At 40.5% G+C, this 20,230-nt stretch overlaps 2 protein-coding genes across 7 annotated transcripts in view; one reads left to right on the forward strand and one right to left on the reverse strand.

Moving 5' to 3' along the window:
* LOC102797967 (cadherin-10-like) overlaps positions 1 to 8,779 on the forward strand; it is a 79,083-nt gene extending 70,304 nt beyond the window's left edge. The window contains exons 10-12 of the mRNA XM_087846307.1: positions 1,704 to 1,821; positions 1,928 to 2,179; positions 4,426 to 8,779. Of these exons, the coding sequence (XP_087702433.1) occupies positions 1,704 to 1,821; positions 1,928 to 2,179; positions 4,426 to 4,928 (873 nt within the window). The 3' untranslated portion in view covers positions 4,929 to 8,779. The remainder of the gene's footprint in view (positions 1 to 1,703; positions 1,822 to 1,927; positions 2,180 to 4,425) is intronic.
* A 1,952-nt stretch (positions 8,780 to 10,731) lies between these two features.
* Positions 10,732 to 20,230, reverse strand: part of drosha (drosha ribonuclease III) — a 146,820-nt gene continuing 137,321 nt past the window's right edge. For all 6 annotated transcript variants that reach the window (XM_087846311.1, XM_087846310.1, XM_087846309.1 and 3 more), the window contains one exon: positions 10,732 to 11,370. In XM_087846311.1, the coding sequence (XP_087702437.1) occupies positions 11,240 to 11,370 (131 nt within the window). In that variant the 3' untranslated portion in view covers positions 10,732 to 11,239. The remainder of the gene's footprint in view (positions 11,371 to 20,230) is intronic.

Below are 20,230 nucleotides of genomic sequence, written 5' to 3' on the forward strand. Positions count from 1 at the left end.
TAACAAAATGTGGTCCAAGCTGCAGTTTGCAAGACTTCTTTGTAGTCTTTACAGATATTCACAGCGTTAGCCTGTGATAATGTAGATGTTTTTCCTCTGGCCTTGTAGTATTGTGCGATTTGTCCTTCTACATCAGGGCTCCTCAATGTCAAATTAGAGCCAGCATATGACAAAAACAACCGATTTTGTAATGTGTGTAATCACAGGATGTCAGTTTCGGGTTTTTTTTGTGTGCTTCATAGTTTCTTTTAAGCACGAGTGATGTGGCTGTTACATTTCTTGTCGCAGCATGTCTCCTAGTGCCAGTCCTAAACCCAGATAAACGGGGAGGGTTGCATCATGTGGGGAATCTGGTGTAAAATCTTTGCCAAATCAAATGTGGATCATCAATAAGATTTTCACATGATTGGCCGACACCTGGCTTAACGACGACTGCCACCGGTGCTGTTGACCAGCAGGGTGCCCGGGGAAACTGTGCTGCTGTGACAGAGTGAGATGGAGGTAGATGAGTCGCCTTGACAACCCCTAAAGGGAGCAGCCGAAAGAATATGAAGAAGCCTAGAAGCTTCTGTCTGGCTCCAGCTGACTGTTGAGACACCTGCCAATCAAAGGAGCCGTCACCCCCCCATACAGCTGTTATGGGGTTTGCAGGTGTTCATTTATGCACAACTCTCCAAAGGTCCAGCCACAGCATTGCAATCAGGGTTTTGGGTCATTGCAGCAACTTGATTCTTGTTTTTTCCATCTGTTCTGTTGTGGATTTCCTGTGATCACGGTCGTGTTAATCAGCACTTGGCTGCTGCTTGCCCCCTTAATTCTCTGTACTTAGCTTAGCTTTTAAAAAAATATGTCTTCATGAGTGTAGAGCCACTCTTCCTTGTGCATAGTAATTATATTTTCAGGTGTCGTTCACTAGAAAGAACACAGTTATTACTTAGGATAGGACAAGGCAGGCATCCTCACAATTCATCTCTCCAAAACTGAGCAATTTACAGTAAAATGATCTACTTGAATACAAACCACTAAGCCAGAGGATAAACACCTATTTTTGAATTTGAGGTGAACTGTCCCATTAAGTAAATACAGCATCACTATATTAAACTCATACTGTGTTTCAAGGGGAACAAAATGATCTTTTATGCAGAATCAGCCTGGTGCCTTCATGTTGCATCAGATACAGATGAGGCCGCTTTAAACTACTTTGTATCCTGCTAGGTAGCTTAATTCAGTGTGACACTTTGCTGATAATATCCTTGCACACGTTTACCATCAGAAAACCTCTTGAGGTTTATTCCTTGTTTGCGCGCCCTATGAGAACTATTTGTCTTTACGAATTCCCAGAAGAACAAACCATCCCTTTAATCTTAATAAACAGCTCGGTTATTCATCACAGCAGCTGATGTTAACATGCGACTACCAGATGCTAACGAGCATGCAGTGGAGTTATCTTTAATTAGACGCATTACAGCTAGCGAGACAGCATCACAAAAGCATGTATGAATTAGATTTGTTGGTTGTTTTATTCTTTGTTTGAAATTTAACAGCTGTGTTCTTGCTCAGCTTCCACTTCCTCTTCGTAGCTCTGCCAACCCATTAGCTAGCTAAAACACTAGCACCCGCACAAACAGCAGTTTAGCTGTGGTTAAATGTTCACGGCTGGGGTTGGGTTGCCCTGTCACTCACTTGTGTGCTTCTCACTTCAGGTGATACAAACCGTGGGCGCCACAGATCCTGATGCCCCGCTCGGAGGACACCGGTTCTTCTTCAATCTTGCTCAGGAAGCTGCTGGAAAGGCAAACTTCTCTGTCCACGACAACAAAAGTAAGACACTGCGTGTGCCCTACATTCATTACCTGTTGTTAATGTGCTGTATGTGTGATTGATTGGTTGATGTTTTACAGTAAATAACCATTTTTCCCCTCATCAGACAACACAGCGTCAATCCTCACGAGGAGAAACAGCTACAGCACCCTGCAAAAGAGCGTCCACCATGTGCCGGTGGTCATTTCTGATGGGGAGTTCCCAATGCAAAGCAGCACCAACACGCTGACCATCAGAGTCTGCACCTGCGACCGCAAGGGCAACATGAAGGCGTGCAACGCAGAGGCGCTCACAGCGAGGGCGGGGCTCAGCACCGGCGCCCTGGTGGCCATTTTGCTTTGTGTCGTCATCCTGCTCAGTGAGTACAGCCTTACGTTCTTTCTTGCATAAATCTTTTTGGGGCTTTTCACTACAGAGCTTCTCCAGCAAAGCAATCCATAGGAGGTGTTAAACAGTCGGTTTCGTATTTCACTGCTTAATTTGATTCATCACTTCCTGTGGGCGGATAATTCTGCCAGTGACCGCAGCTGTCACCTTAATTTGATTTTAACCGCGAAGCAGCGAAGATCTACAGCATCTCGACTGACTTGAACGGGATGCTTTTCTTCATCGCATTAGGATGGTGAGTTAGGAGCATTTTTATTTAAAACTACAGCCTGGTGAAGGTTTCAAAAGCCAAGTAATTATTGCTGCCATACCTTGAAGCACCTTTACTTCTCAGTCTTAACTCAGTCTTAACTCAGTAAGTATAAAAACTTCAGCTATAGTATTAATGCCTCTCATACAATATCGCGGGTTTACTGGAAATCCATTTTTTTACTGGGCATTAATATCGAGTTTCATAAAATAACACGACTTAAAGTAAAAAAAGAAAAACTTGGATCCTTTCTTAGGGGTTTCGGCGCGCTTTGAAAAACATAAGAAAACATACATTTAAGAAAAAATACATTTCAGTTTTCACAGTGAACAGAGTTAGTATTAACATCTGAGTCAGGACACGTCAGCATAAAAAGTGTGTGGATGCTGTCATTAGATTTGTACAGATAATACAATGTAGCTGTTCGTGTACGACTACCAAACTGTCCACCGTCAAGGGCCCGTTGTCTAAGAAAGAGCTGATGATGTAGCAGCAGCAGACAACAGGACATTTGTACTTACCCTATAGCCCAAACAAGTCATGGTACAATAGATGGCTATGGCCTCTTGGTTCTACAACCTGGTCACTTCCTGTTGAAGGGAGTTTATCCTCCCCACCTTTGCCAAAATCTTTTCATTGTCCAACTCTTGGGGTTTTCTTTCTAATATTGTAATGTTTACCTTGAGGCTATTTTTGTGAATTGGAACCTGGAGTATCTTTCATCTTCCAACATCTAGCAGATCGCCAGAATTCCGGTTAATTTTAATCCAAAGAATTGAAGTTCCAACACATAAAGGACAGTTTTATTACTTGACCAACATGTTTTGACCTGTTTGTAACTTTCTGGATGAAAGCCTGCAGATAGTGAAATCAAGATGAAAAAGACAGGAAATATTGAAGGTCTGGCTGTTCTTGGCTGCATTGCTTTGCTGTTTTTGTGCACAGCTAGAACTTTATTGTAGTCTGATATAGCCATAGACAGTATAAAAGATGGATGTAGCTTCCAGGTCCAAAAAGCAAAGCCATCATGCTTTAAACATGCATTCTTTTTAAATGGCCACCAACGAGTTTTACCTGTGGTTGCAAAAAAAAAAAATTTCCAGTCCTAGAGAAGTCTATTAAAATTGTCCCACTGCCTCAAACTCAGTGAACACTTCACTGATGAGTTTATGAGCTAGTCACTCATTTCAGGTTGCACGAATACAACATTGACTACATTTTTTAAACTTTGGTCATTCCATGTTTCAAAAAGGAGGATTTTACAGGCTATGGGCTTGTCTGTCACAAGTTGTAAGCCAATAAGGGTGCAGCCTCACAGTCTGCTCCTTGCTAATGATATCCAATTTTAAAACAACAAGAAAGCAAGAGTGAAAACGCTCATTTGCAGTTTCAAAAGAAGATCGTCACAAAAATATAGGGGTTGTCACAGTAGCTATCTTTTATAAGACCTTATGGTTAGAGCGTATGTCACCAAGTACGTAAGACAAATCCAAGAAAACATAAAAGATATAAAATGATAACAAATATAGTTTTAGACTGTCTCAACTTGCTGAAATTTGAACTTCTTTCAAAAATAACGCTTAAACAACCCTGAGTTGTTTAACACCAATTGAATACTTGAGGATTAAAAGTAACCCTCACACCATCCCTTGAATGTCATGCTTAATGGTACAGAGGTTGCATTTTTAGCGCGTAATGTATTCTGCTATGTTCTTAAAGGGGGTTCCTTTATGTTCTTAAGCAGCAGCGGCCCTGAGGAGCGAGAGATGCATAATGCATCCTTGTGGTAGCAGTGCCTGCTCTACAAAGTCAGACAAAGTCCCTGAACATCAGTGCACACTCACACAACATCAACAATTCCCCCAGGACAGTCACTGGCCTTCAGAACAAGGAGAGAGAGCACAGAAACAACAGCAAAAGTCACCAAACTCTCATATTTGTTCTCTTTGTTTTTGTTCTCCACACAGTGATCGTGGTACTGTTTGCTGCCCTGAGGAGGCAGAGGAAGAAGGAGCCTCTGATCATCTCCAAAGAGGATGTCAGGGACAACGTCGTCAGCTACAATGACGAAGGGGGCGGAGAGGAGGACACCCAGGCCTTTGATATCGGCACACTGCGCAACCCGGAGGCCATTGAGGAGAGCAAACAGAGGAGAGACATCGTCCCCGAGGCCTTCTACCCTCCGATCCGACGGCCTGTGCTGCCCCCAACTCGGGACAATAACGGGGACGTGAGAGACTTCATCAACCAGAGGCTCCAGGACAACGACAGCGACCCGACGGCGCCGCCTTACGATTCCCTGGCCACCTACGCCTACGAGGGGAACGGCTCTGTAGCGGAGTCCCTCAGCTCGCTCGAGTCAGTGACCACTGAGAGTGACCAGGACTACAACTACCTGAGCGAGTGGGGACCCCGGTTTAAGAAACTAGCGGACCTGTACGGGGGCGACGACAGCGACAGGGATTCCTAACGAGAACCTGGCACACAGACAAGGAGAAAAAACAAAAATCCCAAACACATGTTGAAAACATCCGGAGGGTTCTGGTGCATGTGTGGCGAGTGAAATGTCGAAAGGACGGAGAAACGAGCGCCGTCTGTCCGAGTGCTCTTTCACCGCCTTCGATCACCGTTCAGTTGTCCCCTCCGGTGACCAGACGTAGGCTTTGTGTGTCCAGTCAGTGTTAGTTGCGTTTTTGCGAGGGCACAGTTAAAACAGACTTTGTGTCAAGACTTTTTGGTTTTTGTGTGTGTATATGGGGTGTACATGAGGCCCAAATATATCTATACCGATATTTTTTTGTTTCTTTGTTTCTTTTTTCTCCAAAGCTGCCTGTGACGGACACTTCAACAAGCAGTTTTGTAAACCAACAGATATGCCTATGTATTTTTCAGTGTTTCTGGGACAAAAACATGCTGCATATTGTGAGTTCTATCTTAGCTTGTGTATGTACGGTAATATGATACAATACGCTGTACAGTTGTTTTGTTTTTCTAGGGATTTCTATCTTCCAAACAATCCCCTCTTTCAGCAATGGCTGCCTCACTTTAAACACTTAGCCACAGTTTGAGTTTGAGCCACAAGAAAATGAAAAATATGGTTCCACACAAGGTGGGGGAGATATACAACATCAAATTTTGAGTTAGTTGTGGCAGGTGTTGAAAAGTGGTGGTTGTTCTTTAATGCTTATATAAAGCGGTGGTAAAGGACTGCTACTACAAACACCTGCAAACACACTGGTTTATCATTTTTACAGTATTTGATTTTCATCACCACACGGCTTAAAGCATTTGCTGTGAGGTGGGCTGAAATACCAAATATTTCCTTATTGAGCTGAATGTTGTCAGCAGTCTTTTTTTCTCTGTGCAGGGTGAAATATGAAGTGCACAGAATAGTGTTATTTTCTATGCTGCAATGCAAATCCACAAGTCTAACATGTGTCGGGCTCAGTTAGGTGGAAAATACTGGTCTTGTTGGACCTTTTTGCTCACTTCACTTCAGAAACACAGTTGGAAGATGCTGAGAGGATGCCACCGAGCCTGAAATTACAGCATTAAATTAGATTAGGTTAAACATCTTGTGGACAGTTACCATTAAAATTCATTATGCAATTTTATTTTCTTCCCTTAAATGGCTCGTTTTATCTGTTCATGAGAGAGTGAAAGGAAAGGTAGCACTTGAATCAATGTAAGCAGCAAAAACAATAGGGACATATTGACTGGAGCCTAAAGAAATAAGTCTGCATTAATGTGAAGCTTTACATCTTCACGCAAAGCGTCATAGCTCATGAAACGAATCAAGAAAGTTGCCTTAAATTTAAAGAAAAAGAGCAAAAAGAACCCCGCAAAATAAACACAGACACACAAAGAAAACAGCAAAATGCTTCCACAGACTTCATTCTCTTCTCACTAAGGAAAAATAAAAGGCTAAATCAGTGGTTTTCATCCTTTTTCATTTGACATATCCCCAGTCTTCTGTCTTTTTGCTAACTGTTGTTAGCTAATAATTTAACTGTTAACTGTACTTAAGCGAAAATGCATTATATTAATACCTAATTTCAGCCAACTATCCTTTAAGCTAACAACTTTCTTTGTACTGTTAGCTAACACTTGATGGTTTTCCAGTCTTTCACCTTGCTACTATGCTAATTCATAGTGCTAGCTAACAACATAGCTACTAACTACACTTCAACCAAAAAAAGCCCACTATGCTTTGTCCATAGTTTCAACTAGCTACTGTTTTCTGTATTTCTATTATGTTGTGCTATCAGTTGTTTTGTACTGTTAACAGACCATACAAAAAAAAATCAGCACTGCTGTATTTATAATTTTAGCTAGCTGTTCATCCATTCTGTTTAGCTAATAGCATTTTTTGCTCTATTAACGAACAGTTGCTAGCTCTACTCTTTTCTGAGACTTTTAGTAACTATTTAAATGTCACTTTTGATTTTAGTCAGACAATAACTTTTTTTCCCGTTAAGTGTTGCTAACAATTGTAAAGAGGTGATGGCAGTCAGGATGAAACATCGATAACTAGGCTTTACTTTACTACACACACAAAACACAAGTAACCAATATATTCAAAAGTGTTATTATACAACACTGTATTAACAAAAACAATTAAATTTGATAATTTTTGTAGTGATCTTTTCCCCAATTTTTATTTATTAGAATTCTTTTTTTCTCCAAATCAAATGTTTTTATGTTCATGGTACACTTTACTGGCTGACTGGCTAGGTTCAAGGCTTAAAACTTTTTATCGTGTATTAATTTTATGAAAGATCATTGAAGAAGATGAATGGGAAACATACGTCCAGAGCCCTTAAAAAAAATAGGGCGGTCACTCTTTTGCAAAAGAGTGATAAATGTGTCACACTACCTACCTTAAACACTATTTAGCTAAGATTTTGTGTCCTGAGAAGGGCTCCGTCCTGCACTGTAGAATGTATAATAATGTAACATAGCAGTACAGTAATAGAAATGTGCCAAAAAGCAAAGAACACCAGTATTTTCCTTTAAAAAAACCCCTTCCATTATTTTAGTCTCTTCCTTTGCCCTTCATTACGTGTACTGTATGTAGTGCTGAACATGAAGCTGGTTCAAATGTTCAGGCTTTACCCAACTGATTTCCTGTGGGACTAACAGCCCTTTCCATAAACATGCTTATCAAGGGGCACCTGACCTTTGCGTGGTGTGGAATTAGGTTCTTAAGCCCAGAGGTGTGTCCTCGGCTCAGAGAGAAGGTCAAAACATTATCCTGCAGCAAGATCACAAAGGTTTAATTTTTCAAAAGTAGGAGGAAACTTGTGAAAATGATCTCTACCACAACAAAATTGGGAAATTACTTTAAAAGCTGCCTAACTACAAACACACAGCTGTGAAACAGAGAAAATGTCTAAACCAGGAGGGCACAATGATATCAACAGGAAAAAAAAAAGGCCAGCTAAAACAAGCTCTGCCCTCACTTTAGCAAAAGGCCAACCAGTGAAGAGGCTGACATTTATCAGACATTTGAAACAGTAATAACAAAACACAATGGCATAATTGCCATAGTGCTACTTTTTTCCCCTCTATCACGAGCCAGCTGATTGCACAGTGGTTGGAAAATTCTTTATATCATATACACGAGTTCTCTTTTCTATTTCTTGGCCGCCTTGTTTTGTTTATTAGCTTGTTGCTGGAGCTCCTGTTGTGTAAGTGGCCATTTCAGACTGTGGTAACGTTGCTATGATAAGCATTTAATGGGTTTAAAGACCCTTCAGTATAAGAAAACTGCTTTTCCGCCTCCAGGTGCAATGCGAGGTCTCAAATGAAAGTCAACATGACAGCAGCACTCACCAAAACCATTTTTTTCCCCTTCAGTCGTCACAGTTTTCTGTCTTCATACAGGATGTCAGCATATCGCCATCACGAAGCCGTACTTGTGTTTTCCTACGGCGAGTGTAATTGTCTACAAGCGTTGGCGCCGGGCTCAGTTAAAGTCGTCGAAAACGTTACACGTCCAAACAAACCATGCTGCCACATCATTTTTTTTCCCTTAAAGCTGAGGCAACTAGATGGTGACACTGATGTCCTCTTTCTCCAGATAAAATAGATCTGTGGTTGTTGATGTGTAGACATGGTCGCTCTCGGGGCTCAACTCTACTACGCTATATTATGTTGGTGACAATGTGATTGAGCAGTTCTGTCAATGTAGAAACAATTTGAGAGGTCGTGGTACTTGTAAGGGGCCCTGCATCACTGGCCATCCATCAATCTGCTTTGTAAACCGTGATATTTTGTACTGAATATTTATATGACACAATTAAATATCTTTAAAATCAACCACTCGTTTCTCTTTATGAGGTTTTCTTCCAGAATATTTCACAGATTTGTGTGTCTCAAGGTGCAACGTGAGGCATTTGTTTAACCCGAGGCAGCTACTGCAGATGGTGATGCTGATGTCCTCTTTCTCCCGATAGCGAAGGCAGGAACAACTGTAATACACTCAAGTAAGAAAGAAGCTAGAGCGATTACACTAATGCTACAGATACACGCGATCTTGTTGCCTTTAACAAGGTCACTTCACTTGTCAGTAAGCTGTTCTCCTCAAAGCAACTTTGGTGTATGGAGAAATTGATAAAACACCAATGAGACAAAGTCAATCTGCTATCAGTTTGCGATTAAATGGGTTCAAGTCATTAATTACATGCAATCTGCTTGTGATAATACAGAGATTAACTCAGACAAATCAGTGAAAATCACAAATCTTTTCCTATTTGTTGCAAATCTGTTGTCGTCTACATACAAACTGACATTAATTGCTTTCAGAGTCTAACCAGACGACAAGAAACTCCTCCACACATAGCGCTGAAGTTACTACAGGATGGTGATTTAACTGCAAAATGAGAGAGACTTGGGAAACTTCTCAAAACTTGCCCTCTTGTGAGATTTGAAGATTCACTTATGGTACCGATTTTAAATCGCGCAATCGTCTTCATAATGTTGGAGGTCAACGCTGACTGCCCGGCGGGGTGAATACAATATCCCATCAGCCTTTTACCGTTGAGGTGTAAAAAATTAACATTCACTTTAATGTGGCTGTAGGCAGCATGGTGATGTATAATATGTACTGTGCAATCATCAGATCATCATTAACACCAAAGACACCTGACATCTAAACACATTTTAAAGTATACACGATAAACATTTTTTTAAATTACGTTACTCGACGCTATTACAGTAATTTGATTTCTTTCATTTAAAACTTATTTGGTTCATTTTTTTTTCAGTATTACAATTTATAGTAACTAACAATCTAGCCTTGTGTCATAGATACAGGAGACGTTATTGATCCCACACTGGGAAAATTCACCTGTTACAGCAAAACAAGGGTCAGAAAGAAAAAGTGAATTGGAGAGTTTTAATAAACAATAAAAATATAATTTGTATTATTTGCACCTATTTGTTCTTTTTATCAAAAAAACCTCAGTTGTTTTTGAGTTGTGAAGTACGGCGCTCCCGGTTCAACTTAAAATAGGTTTGTAGTCGTTGGTCATTAATGTGTAGCCATGACAACTGGCCTCATTCACAAATTGTGCATATGAACAAATTCAGAACAGCTTTAACCTTTAAGAATGAGAAAATGATTATTCTTTAGTTATTATGTTTTCCATGAGCCAAAAATGCTCAGTAAGATAATTATTGGCAGAAGTTCTTACTATTTACATAAAACATTCAAATCTCTCTAAAAATCAGCTGCTGTGAGGTTTTCTCTTTCAGAATAACATTGTTTGACAGACAGCTGTGTGGCAGCTCTAGTGGACCACTTTCACTTTCTTCCCTCTAGTTATGAAGAAAAATGTAACTTTTATCTGAAATGTGACAGCAGCCACAGGCTAGTAAGCTAGACAGCTACCATCCTCACAGGTACGTATTTATTATCTACAATAAATCTCAGTATAAAAGACCCGATTCTAGACGTCAGATAGTTATTAATATGACGGCTTTTGCTAAATAGCTGGATCCAGAGGCTACTGAGCTGAGGAAATTGTTAATTAGACAATCTATAATTAAGATCTGTTAGACAGCCAATCGGATTTAGAGAGAGGTTAAAAAGAGAGTAGAGGAGGGGGGAAAAAAATCACATTTTGATTATTAGAGGATGAGTGGCAGATGTGAGACAGATGGTGACACTGTAGTGAGGGAGTATAACGGACTCATCCTGTTTTAGAGGTTTAGAGATCTGAGTAGGAGGGGATTACAATTAATGCAAAAAATAAATAAGAAAATCTCACTTTTTGGACCAGAATCAGAAACTTTATTTACAATAGATGCTCTGATGGTTTATTTAACAGTTCTTACTCCATTTAAAAAAATGGGTTTTTTTTGCCATGTGCCAGTAACACGGTGAAGTCCTGCTGTGGCTTTGTTTTTAAAAAGGTTCCACTCTATATTTAACATACACATAAGACAACATAAAGCCACCTTTGACAGAGCCGGAGTGATAAACAGCATAAAACATAAATGCATGAGTCTTCATTTCTAATTCCCTTTGCCCTCTGTCCTACTTTTACTTTGAAAATACTGGGCACAAAGGTAGTTTCCCCCCAAATATTTGTGCTAACGGTCACTTCGACCCACTTGATCCCTTCCTAAAACCCATCTATCTTCCTTACTACATCTTCACGATCAACTAGTGGCACCTCCGTTTTGCTAGCTCTTGCCTGAACAGCTGCAACATCTGCAGAGAAGGCTCCCTAATGTGGACCCGGGTCCTGATTGGCTGTCCCAAAGAAGGCGCTGTCACTTCCTGTACTCTTCCGAGTCTTCGGTTTCCTTCTCCTGCCGCTCCCGCTCTCGTCTCATCTCCTTCAGCTCCTGCCTGTATTTCCGCTCGATGAAGCGCTTCTGATGAGCCATCTGTGGGAAGTTATCTGGTACAGGGAGAGGCAGAGCGGGAAACACAGGAGTCGACCAAGGAGAACAGATAAAGAGAGAGAAACACAGAAGCAGAGGTGTGAGGAGACAAGGTCAGTTTCCAACTGGGTGAGGACAGCAATTTAGTTCCCAAATTGCACTGACTATGGTTTTCATAGCATGTGTCATGCTGTCACTTAGGTCAAATGAGCGAAAATGTTGCAGGCAGTACTGAAATTAAATTGCCCTCATGTTGTTATTTCATTAATAACGATGAAGTAACAAGGAATTAGACAGGCCTTGTTTGGTTTCAGCACAATGACTGTGAGATCTGATAACATAATTACAAGCGAACATTTCGAAAATGAGATCTGTAATAAGATGGCGTAGTGTGACAGCAGGAAGAAAAATATCAAACAAAAACAGATACGAGCTTAAAGGTATATAAGCAGCAGACAAAAGAAACTGTTAAAGTTTTGAAATTGTGTCTAGTTGAAAACTTTCATATTAAACTGCTCGTTTAGAAACCTCTTTTAAAGCTGCTACTACTTGGCGTTCAACCAGCAAACTGCAGCTTTGGCTACATCAGCCATTAGTTTCTAAAGAGAAGTTCTGAGGCCTCGATTTGAGTTTTCTGCTCGCTGCCAACTTGGCTCGAGTCGTCTCCAAATGTGGCGAAACACACAGGGAGCCCAGGCTCAGGAAGTGGGAACCACAACAACTGAAGTGCTCAGGACTCGTGTCAATCAGAGAGACACACTCTGAACCGCTTTCTGTGAAAGTCTCCACCAAGACGCAAATTGGTTTCTGTTTCAAGATCTCCACATTTCTGTGTCACATATTTTCATTAAGAGCTGTGAATTGTGGGGGCGGCGTACTCGGGAGAATGTGCTTAAAAGGCTAACGGCAGCAAATACGGGAATACGGATATATCTGGCCCGAGTGACGGATACACAAAGGAATATTTTATTAAGTATTCTGCTGCATCAATTTTACAATGACTAAGTGTTTACACCTTTTTTTAATTTAAACTTTTTAACCTTTAAGGGAAAGAAACACCTTTGAGATTAAAAATATCATTTGCAAGAGGTTCCACGTAGATTCAGGCTCGGAAGTTTTTAGACAAAGACGCTTTTTTTTCTTTTTTGCAATTTTGCCTTTATGCACCACCACAGTGGATTATAAAGGAAACAATTGAGCTGTCATTCAAGCACAGACTCTCAGCTTTAACTCAAGGGCTTTAACAAAAAGACTGCTTTAACTGTGTAGGAATTACAGCTGTTGTACATAATCCTGTGTTTTCAAAGGCTCTAAAGTAACTGGGAAGCACTTTTGTGGCCAGTTGAGGCCTGTTCTCTTGTTATTTCATGACAAACAAAGTAGATCAGAGATCTGGAGTTAATTCTAAGTGATGAACTTCGATGAACTCTCAATATGAGGTCCAAAGAGCTGCCAGTGCAACTCAATGAAGCAACTCAAGGTGGCTGCAGTAAAAGCCTCATTGAGCAGCGGTCCCCAACCCCCAGGCCACGGACTGGAGTCCTTTGGTACTGGGCCGCGAGAGTTGCGCCTCGGGTGTGAAATTTATGGTTTTCAGGGGTTTTATCAGTTTTTATTGTTTTTTTTTTTAAATTATTTTTATAGTTAAAGACCCTGGGTCTTTTCCCATGTTTTATGAATAAATCTTCTCTTTTGGTACTGGTTTTATTTTGGTGTATTTATCCGCGACACCTTAAAGGCCGGGCCGTGAAAATATTGTCGGACACAACCGGTCCGTGGTGCAAAAAAGTTTGGAGACCGCTGTCATAGAGCATTTCAAATAATGGACCTTCTATCTAAAGAGAACATGGCAGCATGAACAAACCACAAGACTTCTGCAACAATCTTTGGACAGATGAGACCAAAGTTGAGGTATTTGGCTGTACTTTGGAGAAACCCAAACACAACATGTCAGCACAAACACGTAATACCAACTGTCAAGCACGGTGGTGGAGGGGTGAAGATTTGGGCTATTTTTGCAGATCACACAACCCAAGAATACAGCAGGCAATGGTGGATAGGAACTTTGTAGCAAAGGTTGTGTAAGTATTACAAAGATAACTGTATAAATAATGTTACAGAAATCACACAAGTAGAAGCAACTAGTTTTGCTTGCCTACCCAGTTTATTTATTTTTTCATCAAGTGCTGAAAATGACACGATAGACAGTCAAAATCGATTAAAATTCCTTCATATTTGCAATCTTGGAGCTTTGGATGGTTGTGAAAGATGAAAAAGTTGTGGGAAAAACAAAAAAACAATTCTTTGTGTTGGTTGGAATTTCACAAGAGCTGTATGAACAATTCAAAATAAGAATCAAAGAATCAAGATGAGAATGAAGTCATCTAAAAGAAGAGGCCAAGGTCAAGCTAGTGAGTCTAGCATCAAAATGTCAACTGCTAATGAACAAAAGTGATGCATTCCTTTTTTAAAGCTACTTACGTGAGCTTTTTCTCTTCATGTTTCAGACATTTGAGTAGATTTTTCAAAGGTGACACAAAAATGCCTGTTACAATTTCAGAAAGTGGCAGCTGACAGTTTATTTTGTCTGCTCAAGAAAGGTAATTAACTTCTTCTCAGAGTACTAACAAAAACTCACATTGGACAAACTGGAATGAGATCATATTGGCATACTTAGGAGAGATTATTTTACTTATTGTTACTACATTTTCCCTTCAGTTAAAAGGATTTAAGCACATAACAGAGCAGTGACTCGTTTAAAAAGATTGAAAACACCTTATTTGGTGCACCGGTGTCGTCTTGAAAGAAGCAACTTCCCTCAGTTTTCATGCCAAGCAGCACCGTTTGTAATTTTAATATTCACTGCTCAGGTAATTTTCCATTAAGTGTTTACATTACTGTGCCTGCCCACTGCAAACTTCAATTTAAAACAGCATGCATGACAGCTGCCCGGTGGTTTGTGTCTACTCGCTGAGACACACATTTGACTGTGCAGTTTTTCCAGTCACTGATCATGACCATGCAAACTCAGGCAAATTGGGCTTCCAATACCTTTTCCCTCAAATGTTTTAAAGATAGCCTGTGAGGCAAAACAGAGGAGCCACAATGGTCTGTGCTTATAGGACATTAAAATAAGGTCCTCTGTGTGTTTTGTACAATTCTGCAAACTTTGCAAGTATCAGGTTATCATTTTTCATAAATTTGGTGTCATACAAATGGATGACAAACTGCAGACAGTTTTTTTTCCTTTAATGTGGCACTGATTTTCCCAATCTTGAAGCTAGGCTAGGTTTGGGCTTGTCACCAATCACAGCTTAGCACCATCCCTCCAATCTCCTAATGTGGAATTTGCAGGTCTCGGAAATGGAGCCATTACCACTTGATGCCAGAGGACACCTTGTGCATAACAGGAAGACTTTGGTGGAATCTGTCATAACTAGGTATATTATGCCTCAGGATGACAAGAAACAACAGTCCAAACTCATCCATAAGTGTTCAACTGGACAGAATGGATGTGTGACTTATGAAGGTCACAGCATTTGATTTAGATCACTTTCACAATCCTCGAACCATTCAGTGAACCTTTATTCCCAACCACCAATCTCTAGGACTGAAGCCAACATGAAGTAACAAAAACAAAGCACTTGTCTAACAGGCAGAATAAATGAACATAGCTACCAGTAACCAGTAACCTCAGGCTCTGCATTTTTAAGCTTTAATTAAGGGTTTTGGCAGCTAAAACCATTTTACTGGCTCCAAACCCCCAAAAATATGTTGGCCAGAAGCGAGAACTTACCTGTAATGAATGAACAAGCTAGCTCCCAAACCCCAAAGCAACAGGCTGTTTCAGAATGCAGAGTCTATAAGCAGTGGGAGATATTATGGAAGCTGTGTCCAACTTTTATTTCTTTTTTTCTGCCAGTACCTCATGAATAAAAGGCATCCCATCCCAGGATATATGTGCTTTGTCATCTGGAGAGCACTCAGGATAACTTAGTATTGAGCTGTATTGATCTTGCCTCTAAAGGAGACAAGTGGACCCAAACCACAACCTTCCACAGCAACTAGATCCCCTCAATGTAAGAGTCAAGGGTTATGGTTTCCCTTTCATGTAAGACCATGCTTTCTTTTTCCATTTTTCAATCTACAAGTGAAGGACTTCCTACATTTCAAGGCCCAGGTGTATAAAGTTTTAATAAACCTCTTTTTTGCTAGTGTGTTGAGTTTACTTGAGTTCTACCAGGTCATCTAGGCCAGATTATGCCAACTGTTAGGACAACCACCGCGCCAAGTAAAATAGCATCTGAACAAACAGAACAGAAAGAGGCCACAGGTTCGTTTTAAGGCCAAACTGAATTGCCTGTTTAATAACTAACAGCCTCTCCAATGTAAAACCTGAATTGTTGATAGAAGCATTAGATTACTAATGCAATGAGCAGACAAAGAGTTTGAAGATTGAAATATGTTTAAGGGGAAAAAAGGGAAGCAAAAACCCATTAATTTAATGCATTTCACTCTTTTCATTTCCAGAGATCACATTGCACAACATCATTTCTAAATGCTTGCTATAGTCTTTTCAGAACTCGTGAATAGGACTTGGTATTTACGCCGAGACACATTTAAGTCATCATAAACTTGAACTGAAGGTTAAAGGAGATACAGTAAAAGGTTTAGATTATTCTTTTATTCATCAGCCATTTGTACACCTGGATTTCGGAAATAAGAGTTAATATAGAAACACCTTTAGCTATAAATATGACACTGGAAAGAACTGCAGGTATCTGGTGAAAATCTACTGTAGTTCTTAAGGTCTTTCCTGATGTCTGACTAGTCTTATGGCTCATCAGAACAAATGTGAAGTGAAGTTTCATCTCATGGGTTTCTGGACCATTTTGAAATCCACTATTATTAGCCCCTAACAGCCAATGGAAGAATTACTTCCTTCCAAAGTACAATCAATACTTGGAATCGGTTCACGGGAGGATATTTCCAGAACTTCTAAGGAAATCCTACAGTTTCCCTTACTTTTCTTCAAGTCCTCTATTTTGCTTTTCTCAAAGTTGAATATACACCTTCAGCTTCCTTTAAAGGGCGACAATAAGCTTGCTGATAGTGGGTGGTCTCAGTAAAATCCACAATCTGCAGGAGAATCTGATCTGATATGCTATCACAACACTAAAGGTGAAATATATTGAACTTGCACGGATGCATATTCGGCTCCTTTTGCCCCAAGTCGATTTGTGCCTTTGAATAGAAAACTTTACTATGCTGCAGGTCTAAACACACCATTAACAAAATAACAGCTTTTCAAATTCTCACTGTTGGGTCTTCAAAAACAAGAACTTCATATAAAATAATATTCTCCTAGCCTGTTTGCCCAAGATGGACACAAAGAATCATCAACATCAAGCTACAATTCAGCCCTTTTACATGGTTCCTACTGCTTAAGATAACGCAAAAGAGCTTTTAAAATTATGATAGTATGAAATCTCAAGACCAGCTTTAGAATAACAAACATGGAAGCAGAAACACATCAATTTCTTGATGGTTTATTTGATAGTTTGATAGGTCTTATCGCCTTGTGTCAGGCTCTTGTTAAACATTAAAACAACACATCCTAAATGGTACAAGCTTGCTGATACAGTTTACTTTGCTAGAGCTGCATGCAAACAACATACCTTTTACATTTTAATAGGTATTGGTTTCTGCCAGTGATGCAAAATCTGGATTTAATGGCTAATTTTCATTGAATTTGCATGCTTGCTAGCAGAGACTGCATTTGCTCTGAAGGTCCTGACCACAAAACAAAATGAATGTTTTGGTTCTGCTGTTAGGATTTGCGTAATAAAGATGGAAGAGGTATTCATTTATGGCTCATGCTTTTATAACTTAAGCAATTCAGTGATGTAATATCTTTAAAGGCTTTCTAAGCATCTGTAGGATTCTTGTTTTACCTCAGACCATGTTATTTAAAAATCCAGTGTGCTTCAGTACAGAGCCAAACAACAGAAAATAGGGCAGTGTCTTAAATACTTAGGAGCTGTATCATGAGTAGATAATGTACATTATCCCCCAATAAATGTGAAAATTTAATTATTTCTATTGTCCAGACAGTGAACTCACAGCTGATAACATGGCGCCTTAGGGTTTTAGACAACTACTCGACTATCTGCTGTGGATTTGTGTTTTCTGCAAAAAGCTGCTGTCCTACCGCTGCAGACCCATGACCACGGCTGCAAAGATAAACCACAGGAGCACCAGTGAAAATGTTTCTCACATGTTGCAGGGACACATTAACCATCTGCGTTGCGTTTAACCTCCACTTTGGCGCTGATAATCAGTAATTGGAAAACCATGAAAGGGTTTCACGTTGAAGAATGTCCCCTCTAATGTTGAAATGAAAGAGAAGAGAAAAGGTGTTGTGCATTCAGATGTTTTGAAAGGATTTCCAGCCTCCTACATGCGAGGCTTAGGTTGCCTTTCAATTTAATTTAAATTCTTTGGAGAGTTGTTTAGGCATATGAAATATTTTAAAGATGTCACCTTGAGCTCTCTAGAGAGCTGTGAGGTAGTTTTCTTTTTTCCTGTCAGTTTATGAAATAAAGCATAATTGGCCTTAGCCGGGGCTTCAGAACAGCAAATTCTACAACTGATTGCCAGGAGGAATTAGCCATGAGCGAGTAAAGGCCACGCAGTGCTTTGGTCGTCCTCAACCAGTTCTTGTAATCAAAATTCAAGAACATACTATGGCAAATGAACCACTGCCAACCCCCACCCTGCAATTTCCATATAATATGTGTCCGGCTTGTGAATGGAAAAGGATAATGTATTCTTCCCCTTGCAACACTATAATTTGTCATTATGGCAACAGAGAGGAAAGCGTGTGATAACAGCAATATCCTATTAAAAAAAAGAGAAGGAAAAAAATCCTGAAGAAAGAACACTGAGCAAAAAAAAAGAAAGCATGCTGAAAGAAACACACACATGCATGAACACACAGAAACACACAGTCTATTTCAATATGCTTTCGGTGAGTAAGCAACACTTGGTGAGCCTCGGAGAGAAAACTACATATTGCAGTTAAAATATGGAAATCAGCGGCATTTTTCCCTAGGAGATGACTTGAGAATAACCCACTCGAGAGGAAAAAAATAAATAAAAATTTGGCCATTTACATTGTTTAACATGCAGCACAAGAGCAATCGTCAAAGAATATGGTTGCTAAGGATACACAAGCCTTTTCATTTCGGCCTGTGTTGGGCATCACAAAAGCATATTGTAAATTCTCAGCCGTCCGGCGTTCTGCAGAAAAGCACCTTTGAGAAACGGTGCTCTTTGCATGCTGATTAGCTTTGGTTAAAGTGTTATTACACTTCGCTCCGCACAGGTTTTTTGTTAATTGACAACATAGTAATTTCTCTCAAGGATGGAGGTTTGCAGGCTTGAGATTCAGGTGCAGAACTGGCAGTTGGGGGGCCTGCACAACAACGCGCTCTGTTGTGCCCAGCAGCAGCAGTGCTGAGACGAGCAGCTGGATGTGGAATCTGTGATGAGAGATCAGCTCCCTCTTTTGTCCTTTCGCTTCAGCATTCACTATTCAGCCAAAGTTTAAGGCTGTGACACGACTTCACAATTGACAGAGCCGACTGAGCCCATCACCTGTACCGTTATCCTTGGCTTTAACCAACCACCATTAGACACCCAATATACTTACATAAAAATTACGATTCCATTAATGTTCATTGCATTGAACCCAACACATCCCTAGATACGAGATCAGAAAAATGAGGAAACATGAAAACCGTTTGGAATGAATCTACACATGTACTTTTGTTTTACCTAAATCGCGTTGGAAAACACTATCTAACGTCATTAAAATGCTGGTTAAGGTTAGCAATAAGGTTAGGGTTAGGGCTGGAATACATGGCTGGAACGTGTATTACCGCTGGACCGTCATAATAGGATTTCATAACCTGGCCCATAGTTATAAGAACCCGGCGTTCCTCAGGAATGCCGCGGGACCTGACAAATCATCATTATATTACGCCTCAGGAGTGAGAACGGGCTGCCTCAGAAAGCATCTGATGTGGTTCTGTTGGATTCATCGACCTTCAGCCTGCACAGGTTTGCAGCAGAGTGCAAACCTGTCAAGATAACAGTCAGCACCTGCGACTCTCGCTGCCTCTTCTGGACTGGTGGAGATAGGATTCCCCATGTGAGAGAGTTAAGGGATCTTGGGATCTTTTAATGAGTGACGGGAAGGTAAAACAGTGACCTGCTCATGGTAAAAAGAGTTGGCCAAAAGGTGGAGTTTCATATTAGCCATATATCTTTATTCCAACTTCACCCAGATCTCATGACCATAGGAGAATGACTGCAAGAGAAAGGTCATGAATATAAGCTGGCAAATGAGTTTGCTCTCAAGAAGCTGGGCTCATCCTTAGAGAACAGGTGAGGATGTTGGAGTAGAGCTGCTGCTCAAGGTGGCATCTGATTAGGAAGCAAACTGGGCGCCTCCTTTCGCAGGATCCCTGGTGTATAAGGACACCCTCGGGGTAGCCCCAGAACCTGATTGGGAGATAATATATCTTGTCTACCCCCGGAACATCTTGGAATCCCTCAGGAGGAAATGGAGTGTGTTGCTGGGTAGAAGGATGTCTGGAGGACCCTGTCATGGAATGATGGACGGATGCCTGTTTGCAACAGCACTTATCTACCCAGGATTTCTAAGGGAAATGCTGCAGAAAGAAGTCAACCGAGCTTCCTTTTGGGAAGTGTTCCTTCCTTTCTAGCAAAATGCGATTTCACTGGCCGAATATCAAAGTTGAGAAAATTAAAACTCAAATGCGCTGGCGCCCTATGATTCAATAAGACAGA

This window comes from Neolamprologus brichardi, chromosome 9 (assembly GCF_056152115.1).
Source record: "Neolamprologus brichardi isolate AB-2024 chromosome 9, ASM5615211v1, whole genome shotgun sequence".
Lineage (NCBI taxonomy): Eukaryota > Metazoa > Chordata > Actinopteri > Cichliformes > Cichlidae > Neolamprologus > Neolamprologus brichardi.